At 38.1% G+C, this 16,046-nt stretch overlaps 1 protein-coding gene across 3 annotated transcripts in view; it reads left to right on the plus strand.

Moving 5' to 3' along the window:
* Positions 1-16,046, plus strand: part of LOC118798096 (male-specific lethal 3 homolog) — a 31,719-nt gene that overhangs the window by 10,761 nt on the left and 4,912 nt on the right. For 2 of the 3 annotated variants that reach the window (XM_036557436.1, XM_036557438.1), the window contains exons 10-12: positions 3,025-3,134; positions 4,590-4,689; positions 8,326-8,410. In XM_036557436.1, the coding sequence (XP_036413329.1) occupies positions 3,025-3,134; positions 4,590-4,689; positions 8,326-8,410 (295 nt within the window). Of the gene's footprint in view, positions 1-3,024; positions 3,135-4,589; positions 4,690-8,325; positions 8,411-8,819; positions 9,686-16,046 lie in introns of those variants that run through there. The other variant, XM_036557437.1, reaches the window with a different exon arrangement.

Consider the following 16,046-nt stretch of genomic DNA (forward strand, 5'->3'; position numbering starts at 1 on the left):
AGTGTTCGACACTGAAGAGAGGGGCAGCTCCAACTTTATTAGCGTTGCAACCCCAACAGACATGTAAGTAGCAGCTAAACCAGATCTTAAATTGAACGTTTCCTAGTGAGCTAACAACTTTAATTTGCTTCGTGGTGGTGTTAAAGTTGAAAGCAAGTAGCTAATATAGTTAATGTTAGCTACTAGGAAGCTTAAAGTAACTAGCATAGCTAACTAATAGTCTGAAGACCTAGCTTACTCACATGGAGGTTCATTTTATTTTCCTGCCCATGTCTGTTTCGACAGGTTGCTTCAGTGTGAGCCATCATGGTGCCTCACTGCAAAACAGCAAATCAAACTAGAGCTCGACGAATTATTCTAGAGTCCACCAAAAAAATAAGAAAACAGCTCATTTTATTCTAGGGCCAAATCATAAGGTTGTAAATGGGTGTGTAAAACTGCGTCTGGGCGTTTTGCGCACCAACCAAAGTTATGTACCTAAAATACATGCATTATGTTGACTAACTCGGTGTCCTGTCAGCAAACGATGCAAGGGACAGTAACAAAACAGTTTCTATTCTGATGCGTCACATCACTTTGTAATTCCACCTCAGAATAGATAAGGAGAGACTCGTCCATGAAGTGGAGAAAAGGGATCTCTACAACACTACCAGCAAGTGTTATAAGGACATTAACATAAAGGAAGCAAATTGGAGAGCTAGTTAGCCAAGTAGACTTAGCAGGTACAAGTTAACAAATATAGCCGAGCTGCCTAAGGCCCGAAACGTACTTCATGCAAGGACACAAACGCAGACACTTCGAGGTACGCAGACGGGGTTTCGCGCGTCGTTGCTTTCAAAAATGTTTCACGACGCATTTCATAACGCAACGCAAGCGCGAGCTGCAAACTGAGCGTTACAGCAAGGGGCGCTATAACGACAGCCAAGCCTGACCAAGCAGTCTCGCACCGCCAGCGTGCTGTCTTAACTGCCACAGCAGACGAGCAGTTGAGTCGCAAAGACGGCTTACATAATCATAAAAATATCATACATTTATTGCACTTCCTTTTCAAGAGAAGAGTTAAAGCAGCTCACTCTCCTCTACTGTCCATATTTAGCTGTTGAGGCTTTTGGAATAACAGTATATCCCTCTCCGATTTGCCCTCTGTCGCCCCCTTTAGTGCTGAGTGTTTTAACCGCCACAGCAACATAATAACACACTGAGTTTGTACAGAAGAACTGAGAGTTTGCAGTGCGTTGAACGAGCGCCGTCATTTGCGTTCGCGCCCATGTGTAAAGTATGTTTTGGGCCTAACACAGTACAGTAGCTCAGATGCTCACCTATTTTAGTTAATCTCGAGCAGTTTTTTGAGGAGTCTGTTTATCATCTGTTTTGACAAGAAGCGTGCAATAGACATTTCTAGCATACATTCAGAGGGCTATGTGACATGATGAGATTCTACATTTGAATGCTCGCTTGCTGTTAAGACGAGGTGTAAGCTTGGCCGATAATGTAAGTTTAGACATATGCTTATTGTCTACAGATGTATTGTGCTAAACGACATTGTGATCCAAATTCAGTTGGGGAAAAACCACATGTGAGCATTACAGAGCCTTATCCTATAACTTGCATTTTCCCTGATTTGGTCATAAAATTACACAGTGGATTAGCTTCTCATATTACTTTAAAATGTTTAACGATAACAGCATATAACAGTTACAGACAGACCTGCCAACCTGTACGCAATTTGATGATTTGTCACTCAATTGTGCAAAAAGCTGGTGACGCCTGTGAGTTCAGTGCATGTGTGCTGTACTCAAATCTAACACCAAGAGGCAGCAGCGTCTAGCCTTCTGAAGAACAAAAGAAGAAGAGTTAGACCAATCATAGCACTCGGTTCATTCTGCAGATATCAAGCTGGGATGACAAATGTGCAGTGTCGATCGTTTCAAGAGACTGCAGATAGCAAAACGACATAGGATAAAACCTCACTCTGTCTGGCTGGTTCCACAAGGGAGGATGGTGCTTTAACTCCTTAGGACTCCTTAGTGTTAGGAGACACTAACAGGAAGAGAGCCAGAGTGAGAGATCAGCAGACCCTGTTAAATAACTAAACCTAATATGTTGGCAAGTGGGGAAATGCCTGTATGCTATGTTTTTTTTGTTTTTTTTTACCCTGAAGGTTGGTAGGTTTGCTGTTAACATCCAGTGGTTCTCTACGTTTGTTTGGTTGGAAACCAAAACCTTGTCCACCAAATGTTGCGTGTACTCCAGCATTCCTTGCCACACTGAAAATCTGCTTTATCTTTCTCAGTGCCATCCAGAGGATTGTGTGTTTAGTCAGTTGTCTCTTTTATATAGCCTGTAATTAAGTGCATTTTTTTCTAAAGCAGATTGAACTAGCCCTAAGTTAGAATTATACAAATATGTAGAAGTGTAATGGTTGGATAAAGTTGAAGCAATAAAAAAAATTATAATTATATGACAGTGAACACATGGTGGTCATTTGCGTAACATCACTTGTGACGCTATATCAGTTATTGACTTATGTTGACGTTTTTTTTCCATTGTCATTTGCTCCTGACTGATAATCATCTGTTGGCTAAACATTCCAGCCCTGCATATTTTACTTTGGTCCAAATAATGCAGGGCAGTCTACGTCGCTAGATCTGTTCATCAGTGTGGTGTTAATTTATTGCATTTGCATTATACTTGCAAAAATGACTTACTGTCTAGCATACAGTTCTACTGCACACCTCGTTTGATTTGGACACCTCGGTCACCTGTTTATGAAGCCCTGTGTTCAGTTGAGTACATTAAAGAGAGAAAGGATTAAGTGGCCTCGTACAATAGACATTCAGAACTGCATGTGCATGACGTTTTCCTGGAAACTGCACTCTGTGTCCACTAGATGGCATCAGTCATCCACTCTTTATATTCCTTGCCTGTAAGAAAGTGGAGAAACGGGAGTGAAACTTATTACAGACACTTTTTGCCTGCTGTGCGTTTAGTGTTTTAATATATGAACTTTTTGTTTTTATACAGGAACACCTGTCCACAGCGGCTCCTCGTCTCCACTTCCCCTCACGCCGAGTAAGGACGGCAGTGGCATCTTCTCTGGTCTGGAGAGCCGACGCAACAATGAACTAAACGAAGTGAGTTTTCAGTTTTACTTTTAAGACAAGACAAGCTTATTCTCATTTCATAGAGGTCAGTTTCCTTTTACTGTTTTTTTTGTTTTTTGTTTTTTTTTCCCTTTTAATCATCCATTAAAAATCTGATATCCATCATCATTCAAGACTAATGTAAGCCTTACATTTATTTAAATAACTCAACTGCCTTTGATGCATGTGAATGTGAATTGTTCATTGTAAAGAAACCAAGTATTTTTAACAAAAAATAAAATGAATATATATATATATATATATATATATATATATATATATATATATATATATATATATATATATACTATGTGTGTGTGTGTGTGTGTGTGTGTGTGTGTGTATGTATATATATATATATAAACATATAATGTTGATAGTAAAATGGTGTTTAACCTGAAAAAAAAATTCATTTGGTGACTGTTTTGTGTCACAAAGGCCTACATGTACCTCTCTTAAATATGAGAAAATATATACTTAAATATGTTTTAAGCCAAAAATGTATCTCAAAACAGTTTCTCAAAAATGTGGCAGCTTTCTGAATGTTTACACTTTGCTACGATGAAACACATTCCTTAAGCATGTTGCTAAGGTTGTGTTATTATGGAAATGACTGAGAAAGTAGAGATCTGACGCTGCTATTTTTGTTAAGTAGACTAATTACTCATGTTGATATTAGCTTAGTCCAGAAACGGTGAAAGTATGTATTTTTCTGACAGACTAACACGTTAGCACATCATGCACTGAGGTAAAAATACCACCTGTAGAAAATGAGTCTTCATCTGAAATTATACTAGTTAGCTTTAGTTTTGGCTTATTAGCTCATCTGAACAGACAGCATCCATTACTTGTTCAACACAAAAGCCTACTAATTTGCCTTTTTGTGTTTTTGAGTAATAAAACGTATAAACTTTTTCGCCTCTTAACACCAATGCTTTAATCTAAAAAGTAAGCCTGCAGTCATAATTCTGGACAGATTTTTTTGGTTCTTATCTGTGAACAATTCTAACTCTGTACATTTCTCTAGAACTGAGCGTTTGACATCAAACTGCTCTGAGTGACTTTGTTTACATCTAAACTGTTTGATTATGCAAAAAAATGGAAAAATCTGTGGAATTCCCCTTTGTGATTTAGCTTATAATGGTGTTTCATGCACTCCGCTTTAGCATTTTGAAACCGTGCACTGACAATGTCACTCTGATCATAAAGCCCTGCTGACTATCGGCACAGCTGCACCAAACACCTGCTCACCTTTCTGCTCTGTTTAAGATAAAACATCTGCAACGCGCCTACTCCGATGCTGCAGCTGCTTACTTCAGATCTGTGGAATACAGTGCATGTACTCTATTTATAACCGATTCATCTGTGCCTCTGCCATGAGACATGAAGAGTAGGTCTGTTAATCTGTCCATGTTCAATGACACTGAATCCCGTCACGTGCTCCAGGTCCTGAGTTGGAGACTAACGCCTGATAACTACCCTCTGAGCGATCAGCCTCCACCGCCATCATACCTGTACGGCTCTCAGCACCTCCTACGGCTCTTCGGTGAGTGTTGGAGGTCACCATTCTGCTTCTGTCAGTTGCATTGTCTGATAGAAGTTTGTAGACGCCTAAGTTTTAAAATGTTTTAATAAATGAGGATGTTTTGTCTGTCTGTGTTTGATAACAGCTTTTATATTCACATTTGCGAGGCTTTGTGCCATTTATATTTTAGAAGTTACACGTAGGACTTGTGGAGGTGCACGTGTTTTCGCTGATCTTCGGCGTTGATGTACGCCGCCACTTAGTGACTTCCAGCTCTGCTTGCTTTCTCTTTATTACTGCCTTTAAATTAAATCCAGAAGCATACCTCAAAAACCCATTATAGGTGATGTGAGGCTTGAAATTTACACCAAGAAGAGCAATAAATCTATTTGAAGGAGGAATTTCATCAAGTTTCTGTTATTAAAAAAATTAGTCATTGTAGAGAACCTTAGTGTCAGAATTGTTCAGTGTTGATGGGAATCATATGTCTGAAGAATTTAATGTTTCTGAAGCCACCTCACAGAGGGTGCAAAATGTTGAAGTTTATATACGTGTATTGCGTATAGCGTAATCGGATTTCTGCAGTTAGCTGATTATTCAAATGGTCATGTAAACAGCATACTCCGATTTCTTAGATCGAAGTAAGGTCTACAAATCTTATGAAATTCTATAAAGAGAGCTTAGTAATCGGGTAATCTCAGCACATGTGCTCTTACTCTGATTTCTTTCGAATTTCTCAGTCTGCACGTGTGCAAAAACAGACTGCGAAACCGGAAATAAGCAAACAGATATCAGATGATTAAGTGCATGTAAACGCACTCATTGTTTCACAGTAGTTTTGCAAGATTTTTTTGGCATAAAAATTATGATGGAGAGGTACATAGTGTGTTTTAAAGCAAAATAATTCCCAAATATTTTTAGATATGTAGATTTTATAGCTATTTTTACACTATCAACATGGAGACCTAGACATGTGTAGATTCACTGATGGTTTTGGACTGTAAATAAAATGGATGTATTTGCACTGGGTACATTTTTAGTACGTTTTTCTACAGTAAATCATTTCACCACAAACCACCCTGAATGGCTTTGACTGTCACTGACAGAATTATGCAGAAATTTCTGGAGAATTCCTCATTAAGATAAACAGACAAATGCTAGCTAGTTGTTTGTTACTTCAGCTATCTTAATCACATCGTATCTTTATTTCACCTCATACTTTTTAGCTTGGAAGCAGTGAGTTTGTGAAGAGTGAACTGATACCAAGCATGATGAGAGCACTAAATGACATGGAAAGTTTCATTCCATGAAAAGTACTTGTGTATTGTAAAATGAGCTTGAGTTTAATGTTTATCGAGGCTTTTTTCCCTATATAGCTTTGCTGCACCTTGTAGTATCTTCTGATGGGCGCTGCACTTCTTGTCCAGTGAACAGTTGGGTTTAGATGGCTACAGTAGTCTTTTCATTTAGATAGGCAGGTTAGAACCTCTGAACAAAATGTAAAATGCAGGCTCTACACTGAGGTGGAGTCTGGTGTTTGGACTGCTTGTGATTCTTAAATATAAGAATGTGTAACATGACAGAAATGATTTATCCAAAATCCTAAATTGTCATTTATAAATGTCCTTTTTTAAACTTTGTAATGACAAAAAAACTTCACCCATCCTTACTTGCGTAAACATACTTTTTTTTTCACTTCTTCTATAAAGTCACAGTTTCAGAGATAAGAAGTTTCGTTACGATAACGATGATATCAAATGAAAAGCTGTTAAGATTATGTCAGTTTTGCAAAACCTGATAAACTGAAGGAATAACTAAAGCACTATCCCCACACATTTCATCCTCTTGTTATGATGTCAGCCGTCATCAGCACTCAAACCTTTCAGCTGTTTAAGCCTCCTGTGGTGCAAACAATTTTCAGTATGTGATTTTAACAATAGTTTGTGAAGGAAACTGTCACATTGTTATTTAGACAAAACCTGAAGAGTCTGATGAACATGAAGCTGAGTGGATTAATGAATAGCTGTTTTATGCTAACAAAGCCGTTGCTGGCAATGCTTGCTTTCTTAATTCAAGCTTTAAAGTAGGCAAGGTGTCCCTAAACATTCGATGGGACATCTTTCAATAGTGGACCTTTTGTGAGACAGTAGTGTCAGTAAGATAAGAATCCATATCTAGCCTTGCGTTATTGAGTTAAAGTGCTAAAGTGAGAGATGCTGTGGTGTTTCTAGATACAAATGAGGCCTAGGGTAGCGCTCAAGTTTATATTATGTTTAGGCTTGTACAATGTTGTGTCACAGGGAGATAAATTGACCTGCTCTATGTTCAGAATGTGCGGTAAGCATAGTCTGATATCAGTCTGAATGTATCACACTCTTGAAGAGACCTACATTTGCGAAAGAACACACTGCCCAGCATGTTCATCCAGCAGACACAACTGTCCTCTACTTTTCCTTAAGGACTCCTTTCACACTACATCAAAAGCTGTACAAACTGCTGTTTTTATTCTTTGAGGACAAACGGCAGACACTGAACCAGACCACGCTGAACAAAGTTTGCAGAAAAGAGTCAAGTGTTGAATATATCAGCTTGTTTTAGTTGTGGAAGTATGCAGATTCCAAGACATGATACACATCAAAGTTTTTGTATCATGATACAATATATTTCTGATACAGAATTAGAGAAGAAATGTTAACAACTTCAACATTTATTTTTGTGTTTATTTATGTTTTGTTAACTCCTAAAACTTTAAAAACTTTTTTTTTTTAATTTCCACTGTTGTTTCTAACAGATAACGGTACTTGTTGAAGAGAGAACCAGCGCAAGACATTTTCTTAGAAGACAAAATAAATATTTAAAAAAAAGAATATTTAAACGACAAAATCTATATAAAATAAGAAGAAGCTATATATAACTGTATAACCTCTCAAATGAACTGATCATTACAAGTTTATTTACAGTCTTATCTTGTTTTTCAATATGATGTGTGGCTCTTACCTTCTGGCTGAAATGAGTATGAGGGGATTTTCTAACGTGACTCAATAACTGCCAGCAAACTGTGCAGTCTACACCTGAATAGAGGTGTAAATCGGTAGCCAATAACGTCCCTACAGAGCAAAGTGTTTGTTTCATCCATTCAGAATTGGCACTTAGTGACTGCTTGAGTCCTGTGGGGAGAAGTAGCTGCTGAGACTTGTGTCCTCTCCATGAGGCTGAAGTTGGCATCCTATTCACCAGCTTTTTATGAATAAATTCCATTCTATCTTAAATAGAGCAGTATTAACATGGAACTGCTGCTCTGTTTAAGGTGGAATGGAAATTTAGATTTTTTTTTTATTGCTTCGTATGTAATGATGTGTAAATAATGTACTCAGGCATGTTTATTTCTACACACTAAAGCAGATTCGTTTGTTGCGCCCGATTCAGCGCTTGTTTCATAATTGTAGTCAGGGTGGTCAAATCTATGCTTTCTTCTACACAACTTTGATGATTGCTTTGTGTTTTGTATTTAAAAAAAAAAATTAAAAAATCGCACTAGTCACACAATGAAATAAATCTGTTACACATGAAGTAAAACATTGGATTTGGGCCACTTTTACCTGCAGTGTGAACATAGCCTAACTGTTTTTTTTTTTTAATGTTTGGATCTTTCTGCAGTGAAGCTTCCTGAGATCCTTGGCAAGATGCACATGCCTGAGAAGAATCTGAGGGCCTTGGTAAAGCACCTGGAGCTTTTTCTCAGGTACCTCCTACTCCAGTCACACATTTATTTGGTAGATAGATGCTGTTAGAACCTTCTTTATGCTGATATTCCAGTGAATGTTATATAATGAATATTTTAACAAAACTGCTAACGTTGCTAATTATTAGGACTGTGAAACGCTTTAGAAAAAGGATTTATGCATGAGTACTGAGTACACCGTCTTAAATGTAGACAGTAACGTTTAGTTACGATACAAAAAAAGTGATGTATTTAGAATACATGTACATTTAGAATACATGTTGAAAAGGCAGATAAGGGGAAAAAAAACTATATTTAATTCACATGGTTTCTCTTTGTTACCGGTTAACAGTTTTCTTCATGTACTTCTTCTGTTAACGTTTCATAAAAAACGATCTTATTTACAGTTGCAAGATTCTTAATTGTTTAGGCTGTCATCACCAGCTTCACTCCACTGTTGATCCCATAGTCCCACTGCTGTGTCATGAACTAACAGTTCACCATATCCCAATAAACAAGATCTTGTAAATTTGACTATAAAGTAAGTGGCTGTGTGATTTTCAGGTAATGGCAATGCGACAAAATGCATGCACAAGTCCAGTATAACACTGATGCTAAGCTTATCGCTTGTGAACATGTTCAGTACTGAGGACACTGTTCGGTTCCATCATCTCTTAAAGGAGTTTAGTAATGCTGAGATTAATAGCTGACGATCACATTGATTTTTCCAGTCTGTTCAGACTTTAGAACAAACTTTTAAAATATTAATAAACAGGCATTGATGTTTCTTTGAAAGATGGTATATATTTTTCTTTAAAAAGCCAAGATCAGTCTACATTCTACAGAGTTTAATACAGGTCTAAATCGATAAGGTTAACTAGGGTGGTCCGTTGTTTTAACCTCTGTAATCTTTTTTGTTACACATGCCAAGTTTGCATTCACAAGATGATGGGCTGTAATTCATGCTAGCAGAATGCTAATGCTGGTATTCTTATAAATGTGCCATGAAATTCCATACAGTAGCCTGTGTGATGAATGTCATCTCAGTTTTGGTTTTGTCATTACTTTTAACTCCTTTGACCTGCATTATGCTGATTAATGGTGCCTTTTCCTGCCCTGTCGTGGCTAGCATGACTGCCCTGACCTTGCCCTGATTGCAATAGCCTGTCAACATTAGTCAGACCTCTGAGATGATTAGATTAACTGTTTGCTCAAATCAATAACTCATATAAAATCCTCTATGGGCTCTTCAGGTTGGACTTATAGGTCCTGCTTTATTGCTGGGCCAGCATGCATAATCAGAAAAAAATGTTTTTAACCAGGCTACAGTATCTGCCTCATCTTTTACGTACTGCTTGATAATGTGCTCTGTTTGCAAAGCTCATATCAATGTAATTTGATCCCATGATCTTTTAATAACAGGGTAACAAGCCCCACACTAACATTATTGAAGGCATGTGCTGAGAACTTAACTTCATCCCATTTTACACATCACTAAAGTTAATACAAAACAGCAGTGATGAGGCTAGTGAATTATTTTTTCTATCATTAGTAAAGGTGTGAAAACATGGATCTGAAGGTGATTCCGTTGCATCGTAGCCAGTTCTGATGTCTTCATAGCTGAATGGCTGGCAGTTTTGGCAGAATTTATTTATTTTTTTTCTTTTCTTTTCTTTCAAAGCTCACATTTTGTGGAGTAAATGAACGCTTGGTATACACTTACACATTTCCAGTACTTTGTATTATCCAAACTAGCAATATTGATAATGATATTTGCTCTTTAAATCTGCTGTATGCTGTAACTGTCTTTTGGTATTTACTTTTCAAAAAAAAAAGGTCTTTGCAGATTCCAGTTGTGCATCCCCGATAAAAATTGTTCTGTATATTAGTTATTAATTGTAATGATTATAGTTGTTAATAGTAATACATTTAGTAAAAGACTTTTTTTACATTTAAAATCTCAAGGTTTCTCGAGATTCCTGAGAATTTGTAATTGAATGGTTGAGAGGATGTTTAAATTAAGGATACACCAAAATATCAAGGCACTAAAAGTTTTCCTCCGGAAATGATTGCACTTTCAGTTTTCAGCCAAAAAAAAAAGAAAGTTTTGACCAAAAAAATAAATAATCCTGCAACAAAGTGTTCTCCTGCACTGGTATTCGCGGCCACATTCAAACAGTTTGAGCAGCAGCAGATCAACAGTGAAAATGTCAGTCGTGTGGAACATTTCTATGGTTTTTATAGGGACAATAATCACTGTTACACTTGGGGGAAAAAAAACAATGTCTTTAAAATAAAATATGGGAAAACCACAGAAGCATGAAGGTCCCTGCTAGCACACTGAATCCATAGTTTTTGAAAATATTTACAACTTTTGTTTCTGAGAAAGTTGGGATGCTGTGCCAAATTGAAATAAACACAGAATGCAATGATGTGCAAATCTTGCTTGATGTTGCTTGCTTCAGTCAGTCTTCTCAGTTCCCAGACGCTTACAGTGTGTTGTTAAAAGAAGAAGTGATGAAACACAGTGGTAGACATGCCCCCGTACCTTTTTTTGGAACTTGTTGCTGCCATCAAATTAAAAATGGGTGTGTATTTTTCAAAAAACAATAAAATATCTTAGTTTCAACAATTGTTCTGTTGTCTTTGTGCTATTTTCAATTAAATATAAGGTCTTCATTATAAGCACATCACTGCATACCATTGTTTTTACGTATTGCACAGCAACCCAACGTTTTTGGAAATTACATGGTATAAATAACAGCACAAAGTGAGAAGTAATAAAAAATAAATAAATAAAAATAAGATGGAGTTCATAGCTTTTGATGACTAGCCATTCTCTGTTGTCAAGCATGTGGGGATCATAGCATGTGCATACTGTAATAATTTGTACATTTATTTTATGTAAACTCTTTATATTTATCGTCAATGTTTTTTCAGGATTTGGTTTTATATCCTGAATTTCTGGTTTGGTTTCACCCAAGAGTTTTTATTGCTGCATCACTTGTTTACACCCCTACTCATTAGTCTTGGTTTCATAATATCACACCACTGATTTTGCTGAGGAACCAGAGCCAGAAAATGGCGAACAGGGCATCAGGAAACATTGCAAGCGAAGACTGGACCAGAATAGAATTGTTGATGTGACAGTTCAGGGTTCCCCAGAGCACTGTCCGTTCAGACTGACTCCATCGATCAGCTGAGCTGTTTCCTCACTCCGACAGACACTCACCCTGCGTCTCCCTGACTACTGGGAAAAAAAGGCACCTGTACAACTCTTCAGCCTTTCATCGATACCAAAGAGCAGTTAGCGATGCCATGTCATGAAGCTTCTTCTTCATGTGTAGGACTGGCTGTTTGCTCACTGTCTCATCTTCTGTTCAGATTGGGAAGTAGCAAATAACAGCAAATACAATAGCTGCTTTGTGTTGTTAGGATGAAAAGATCAGATGGTGGATTGAGGTGTTATTTGTTGCCGGCACCGATTTCCTTTCTAAAGAATGGTGTGGGTGTGTGTATGTGTGTGTAAAAGTGAGTGAGATCAGTGGGCGTTACACAAGCCTCTGAACTAATCTTTAAATCCTGCCCAGCGATCTTCAGCTGGCCCCAAATCCCAGGGATTTATTATTCTCCTCTCTAATCAAACCTCTGCAGTACCAACTCCCACCTGCTCTGAGCGCTGTGGAGCACAGTTCAGGAACTCTCTGAACCCACCTCCACCCCCCATCCCGCACCTAATAAATCTGGTAACTACACACGTGCCAAAATTCACTCTTGAGGTTTACTATAATGTTCAGCAGACATGATATTAATACTGAAATGCAGAGAAGCTCTGGTTCCACAGCATCTCACTACACTGTCATATTGTGATCCTATGCTTTTTTGTTGTACGACTGTTTAGTGTTATTGGTCTGAGCACCTTCACAGCTCTCTGTAAAGGTTGCGGTACTATCCTTTCAAACTCAGTGTGCTGTCTAGATTACCAAGCCCCCTCCCCTTACTTTTCTCCCTCCACCCAGCCTGAAAACAATTTTTAGAGGAAGCCGAGAATGAAACAGGACTCCAGAAATTAATTCATATGTGCTGTGCCATTATACGAAATGCTATCAGGAAAGTTTTCTTCAAAGACATAAATGCCCAAAATGTATAACCACCAATGTAAAAAATTATTTGCATATTAAAAAATTATATTAAGAGTTCTACATATATGTACATGTATTATCTTATACATGTAGGGCTTTTTTTAAACTTCAGTATCATAATATAAAGATTTTTTAAATGACTTAAGACATCCTGGTTGTCCATTTTTTACCATACACCATTGTTTTCGTTGCCTATACTTTGCGCCAGAGGGCTGTGATTTGGTCATTTTGCATGCAAGTTAAATGACTCTTTCTTATTAAGAATCTGGAAGTTCTCAAAACTTAAGACTGAACCACAAAATAGTTTTGCACAGCTTGCACTGGATTGGTTTAGCAGCAAACTGTTTAGCAGAAAAGCTGTTTCTGGAGTCTTCTTGTGGCTTTTCACTGCTGTTTTTGTCCACTGCTGTACTTACCCGCTGAACTCCGACACTGTCCTCAGCTATTCGACTGCTTACCACAGCACTGACTTGTAGATTTATTAGTCAAGTAGTTGATTAGTCCGTGCTAATCAGAATGTGGCTACAACTGGTAAGGTGTGTTTGAGCAGGGAAATGAGACAGCTCTGGCTTTTGAGCTGTATCTGTATTGGAGTGTGACTGATACAGTCTGGACAATAAAATCGGCCAGTATTACCAGTTATCTGAATTATTAGCTCCTTAAAATAACTCCTTAAACTTGTCACCACTGACTTTTAATGTCTGTCAGGCTGTAAGTTCTACCCCAATCTGGTCTCTATAAAGACCTTGTTCATGCTTTTTCACAGAAGAAAAGGAAAGCAAATGAAGGCAAGTGGGCCGTAACTGTCAGAATGAGTGCATGATGGGATAGAAGCAAATAGATCTCAGCAAGAATGATTGAGGTTAATCCCATCTGTTACGTGTGTGCACATCTCTGACTGTGTCTGGCCGATGTTGTGTTTTGTGTCTTTGAGAGAAAGAAATTGAAACTATGGGCTTGTTCCCCTGTAACATTTCTGAAATGTTTACACCCTAATTGCAAAGCCTTGCAAAGCCAAAACCCAGCATGGTCAATCTTAAATGCCACCTCGAATAATTAATCACAAATGTGTTGGGATATGAGTTAACAGTAGTGGTGTTGGCAGTAAATTACAATGCTATGGCTGTTCTATCATGATGATAATGTTGTTGCTTATAGAATTCTTTATTTTTTTTCCTCTGATGAGGATAATTTGTTTGCAGTGAGATTAGGAGCCCGTGCAGTGGGGGAAGCTAAGATGAGATGGCAAGATTTAGCGGATTTGGCCGAGCAGAAGATATGAAGGACATTCCGGATTATTCTCCTGATTAGACAGGGAGCTTTTCGCCTGCAAACTTTGGCGAATTGGGTTATTTAAGGCAAGTTGCCATCCCACCTTAGGGGGGCTGTGTCGACAGCTTTTCTCTGATGGATGTGTAGTCTTTTGGTCGGAAGGGAGGACACTTTAGACACAATAAATGAGCTTAGGCTTTTGTCCCTTAATAGGCTGCAAGTTAGTGGTTTTAGTGATTGTTGTTAGGTTGGTCTTAGACACTATGCAAAGTGGAGTTTGTAATGAAACGGCATCAAAATACAATATAATAATGTATCAGTTTATTCCATATGTCCAACATGTGGTCACCTTCTCTTCCAATGTTTCTTCTGAAATCAGGCATATTAATAGGGATTTTGTTCTCTTCTGAGAAGGCTTTACTCTAGATGTTGGAACATAGCTGTAAAGATTTAATTGCATTCAGCCACAAGAGCATTAGTGAAGTCAGGTAGTAGTGTTGGATGATTAGTTCACACAAACACCACTGAGGCTCATCCTATCAGAGGTATCAGATGGTACTCTGTCACTCCAGAGAATGCCGTTCCAGTGCTCCATGACTCAGTACTAGAGGTTTTATACTCCCCTAGCCAACGCTTGGCAATAGACAAGGTGATGTTAGGCTTGTGTACGGCTGTTTGAGTTTCCTATTCTATTGGTACAATACTGTTGTATTGGTGCAATACATTAATAAAACTGTGTGCGTGCAAATCACCTTCTGTACACAATGGCTGTCTACTAACCTGTGTGGTCATATTACAACAGCCTCACGTATTGTAGCCAATCAGATTTTAGAACCATAAACTAGCCTTTTTATTTGACAATTATGAATGTTGGCTATGGTTAATGTCTGTTAATATTTCAAACGAGATAGTAGGTGACCAGTCTCTTAATAACTAAAAATGTATGGAATTGGTGAGTAATTCAGCAAAAATGTAACACTACTACACTTTTCTTGATATTTTCTTGATGCGTGATCACCGAGATTAACATTTTTAGTTAGGGTTTGATGATTTGGAACAGACAGAACAAGCAGTGTCACATTAAAAATTAAAAAACTATTAAAACAAAAAAATTATGACATTTCACATACTGTGCTATGCTTAATCTGGTTAAACAAGACTAAATATGTGCTCTTTAAATCTTCAGTTGTTCCATGTTTAAGAGCTGATAATGACCACGATTTGCTCAGAAAAGAGCATGGTGATGTAATTTATTACAGTAATGATCAGTTTGATATAGTCCTATAGCCCACTGTAGTTTATAGGACTTTGTAGTGTCATGTAGCTGGTAGCTGAGTAATATGGCAAAAAGTAAAATTACTATACTTCACAAAGTTTTCATGATATGATATGAGTTTTTCTGAAAGCTGAGAAGTTGGAACAGATTAAATAGTGCCATATTTTTAAAAAATCTATACAAGAGGTTAAACAGGACTAAACAGTTAAAAGCCCAGAGGTGGATTAAACAGCTGAAAGGTTTGAGTGCTGACATCCCAGCAAGAGAGTAAAATGTGTGGGTATGTTTTTATTCCCAAGATGGCACTTTTGTCAATTGTCCATTTACTAGAAATATTTAGAAAAGTTAAATGTCCCCAAACTTTTGACAGGCAGCGTAGCCCAGATGAAGCAGACATTGTTAGCTCTTATCCTCTGTGGCTGTAGTCTGTCTGACTACGATATGGCTCTGTGTCAAAACTGAGGCTTCTCTTCCCTAAAGCTCCTCCGCCCTCACGTTACTAAGCAACACGGAAGCGAAACGCGGCGACAGCGTTTTAGAGGGCCGTCTTAAAAGAGAAAAGAAAAAGTGGCTCACAACATGCACGCAAAATCCCAAAGGCTGGAATGCGACGCAGACTGTGCCCGTGGTACAGCGTTTTCTCAGAGATTTACACAGACTGCGCTCTCACTCTGCAGTTCTTCAGACTTTATTTTCTTTCTTGTTTCATGTCAGATGTTGGAATACTCAACACTGTCAGTGCTACATTTAATACCAGGATGACTGGTTCTTAAAACAGTTTGTGGAGGTCTATACTCCAGTTCTGGAGGACCCAATTTGCTGCGCATTTTGGTGCCCACCTGATTTACACCCCTGTTAATTGGCAGGTTTAGTGGGTGTGTTTGAGCAGGGGAACCACCAAAGTGTGCTGAACACCAGCTCTCCAGGACTTGTTGTTGCGCACCCCTTCTTAATAGCATTATAATTC

Source organism: Colossoma macropomum, unplaced genomic scaffold (assembly GCF_904425465.1).
Source record: "Colossoma macropomum unplaced genomic scaffold, Colossoma_macropomum, whole genome shotgun sequence".
Lineage (NCBI taxonomy): Eukaryota > Metazoa > Chordata > Actinopteri > Characiformes > Serrasalmidae > Colossoma > Colossoma macropomum.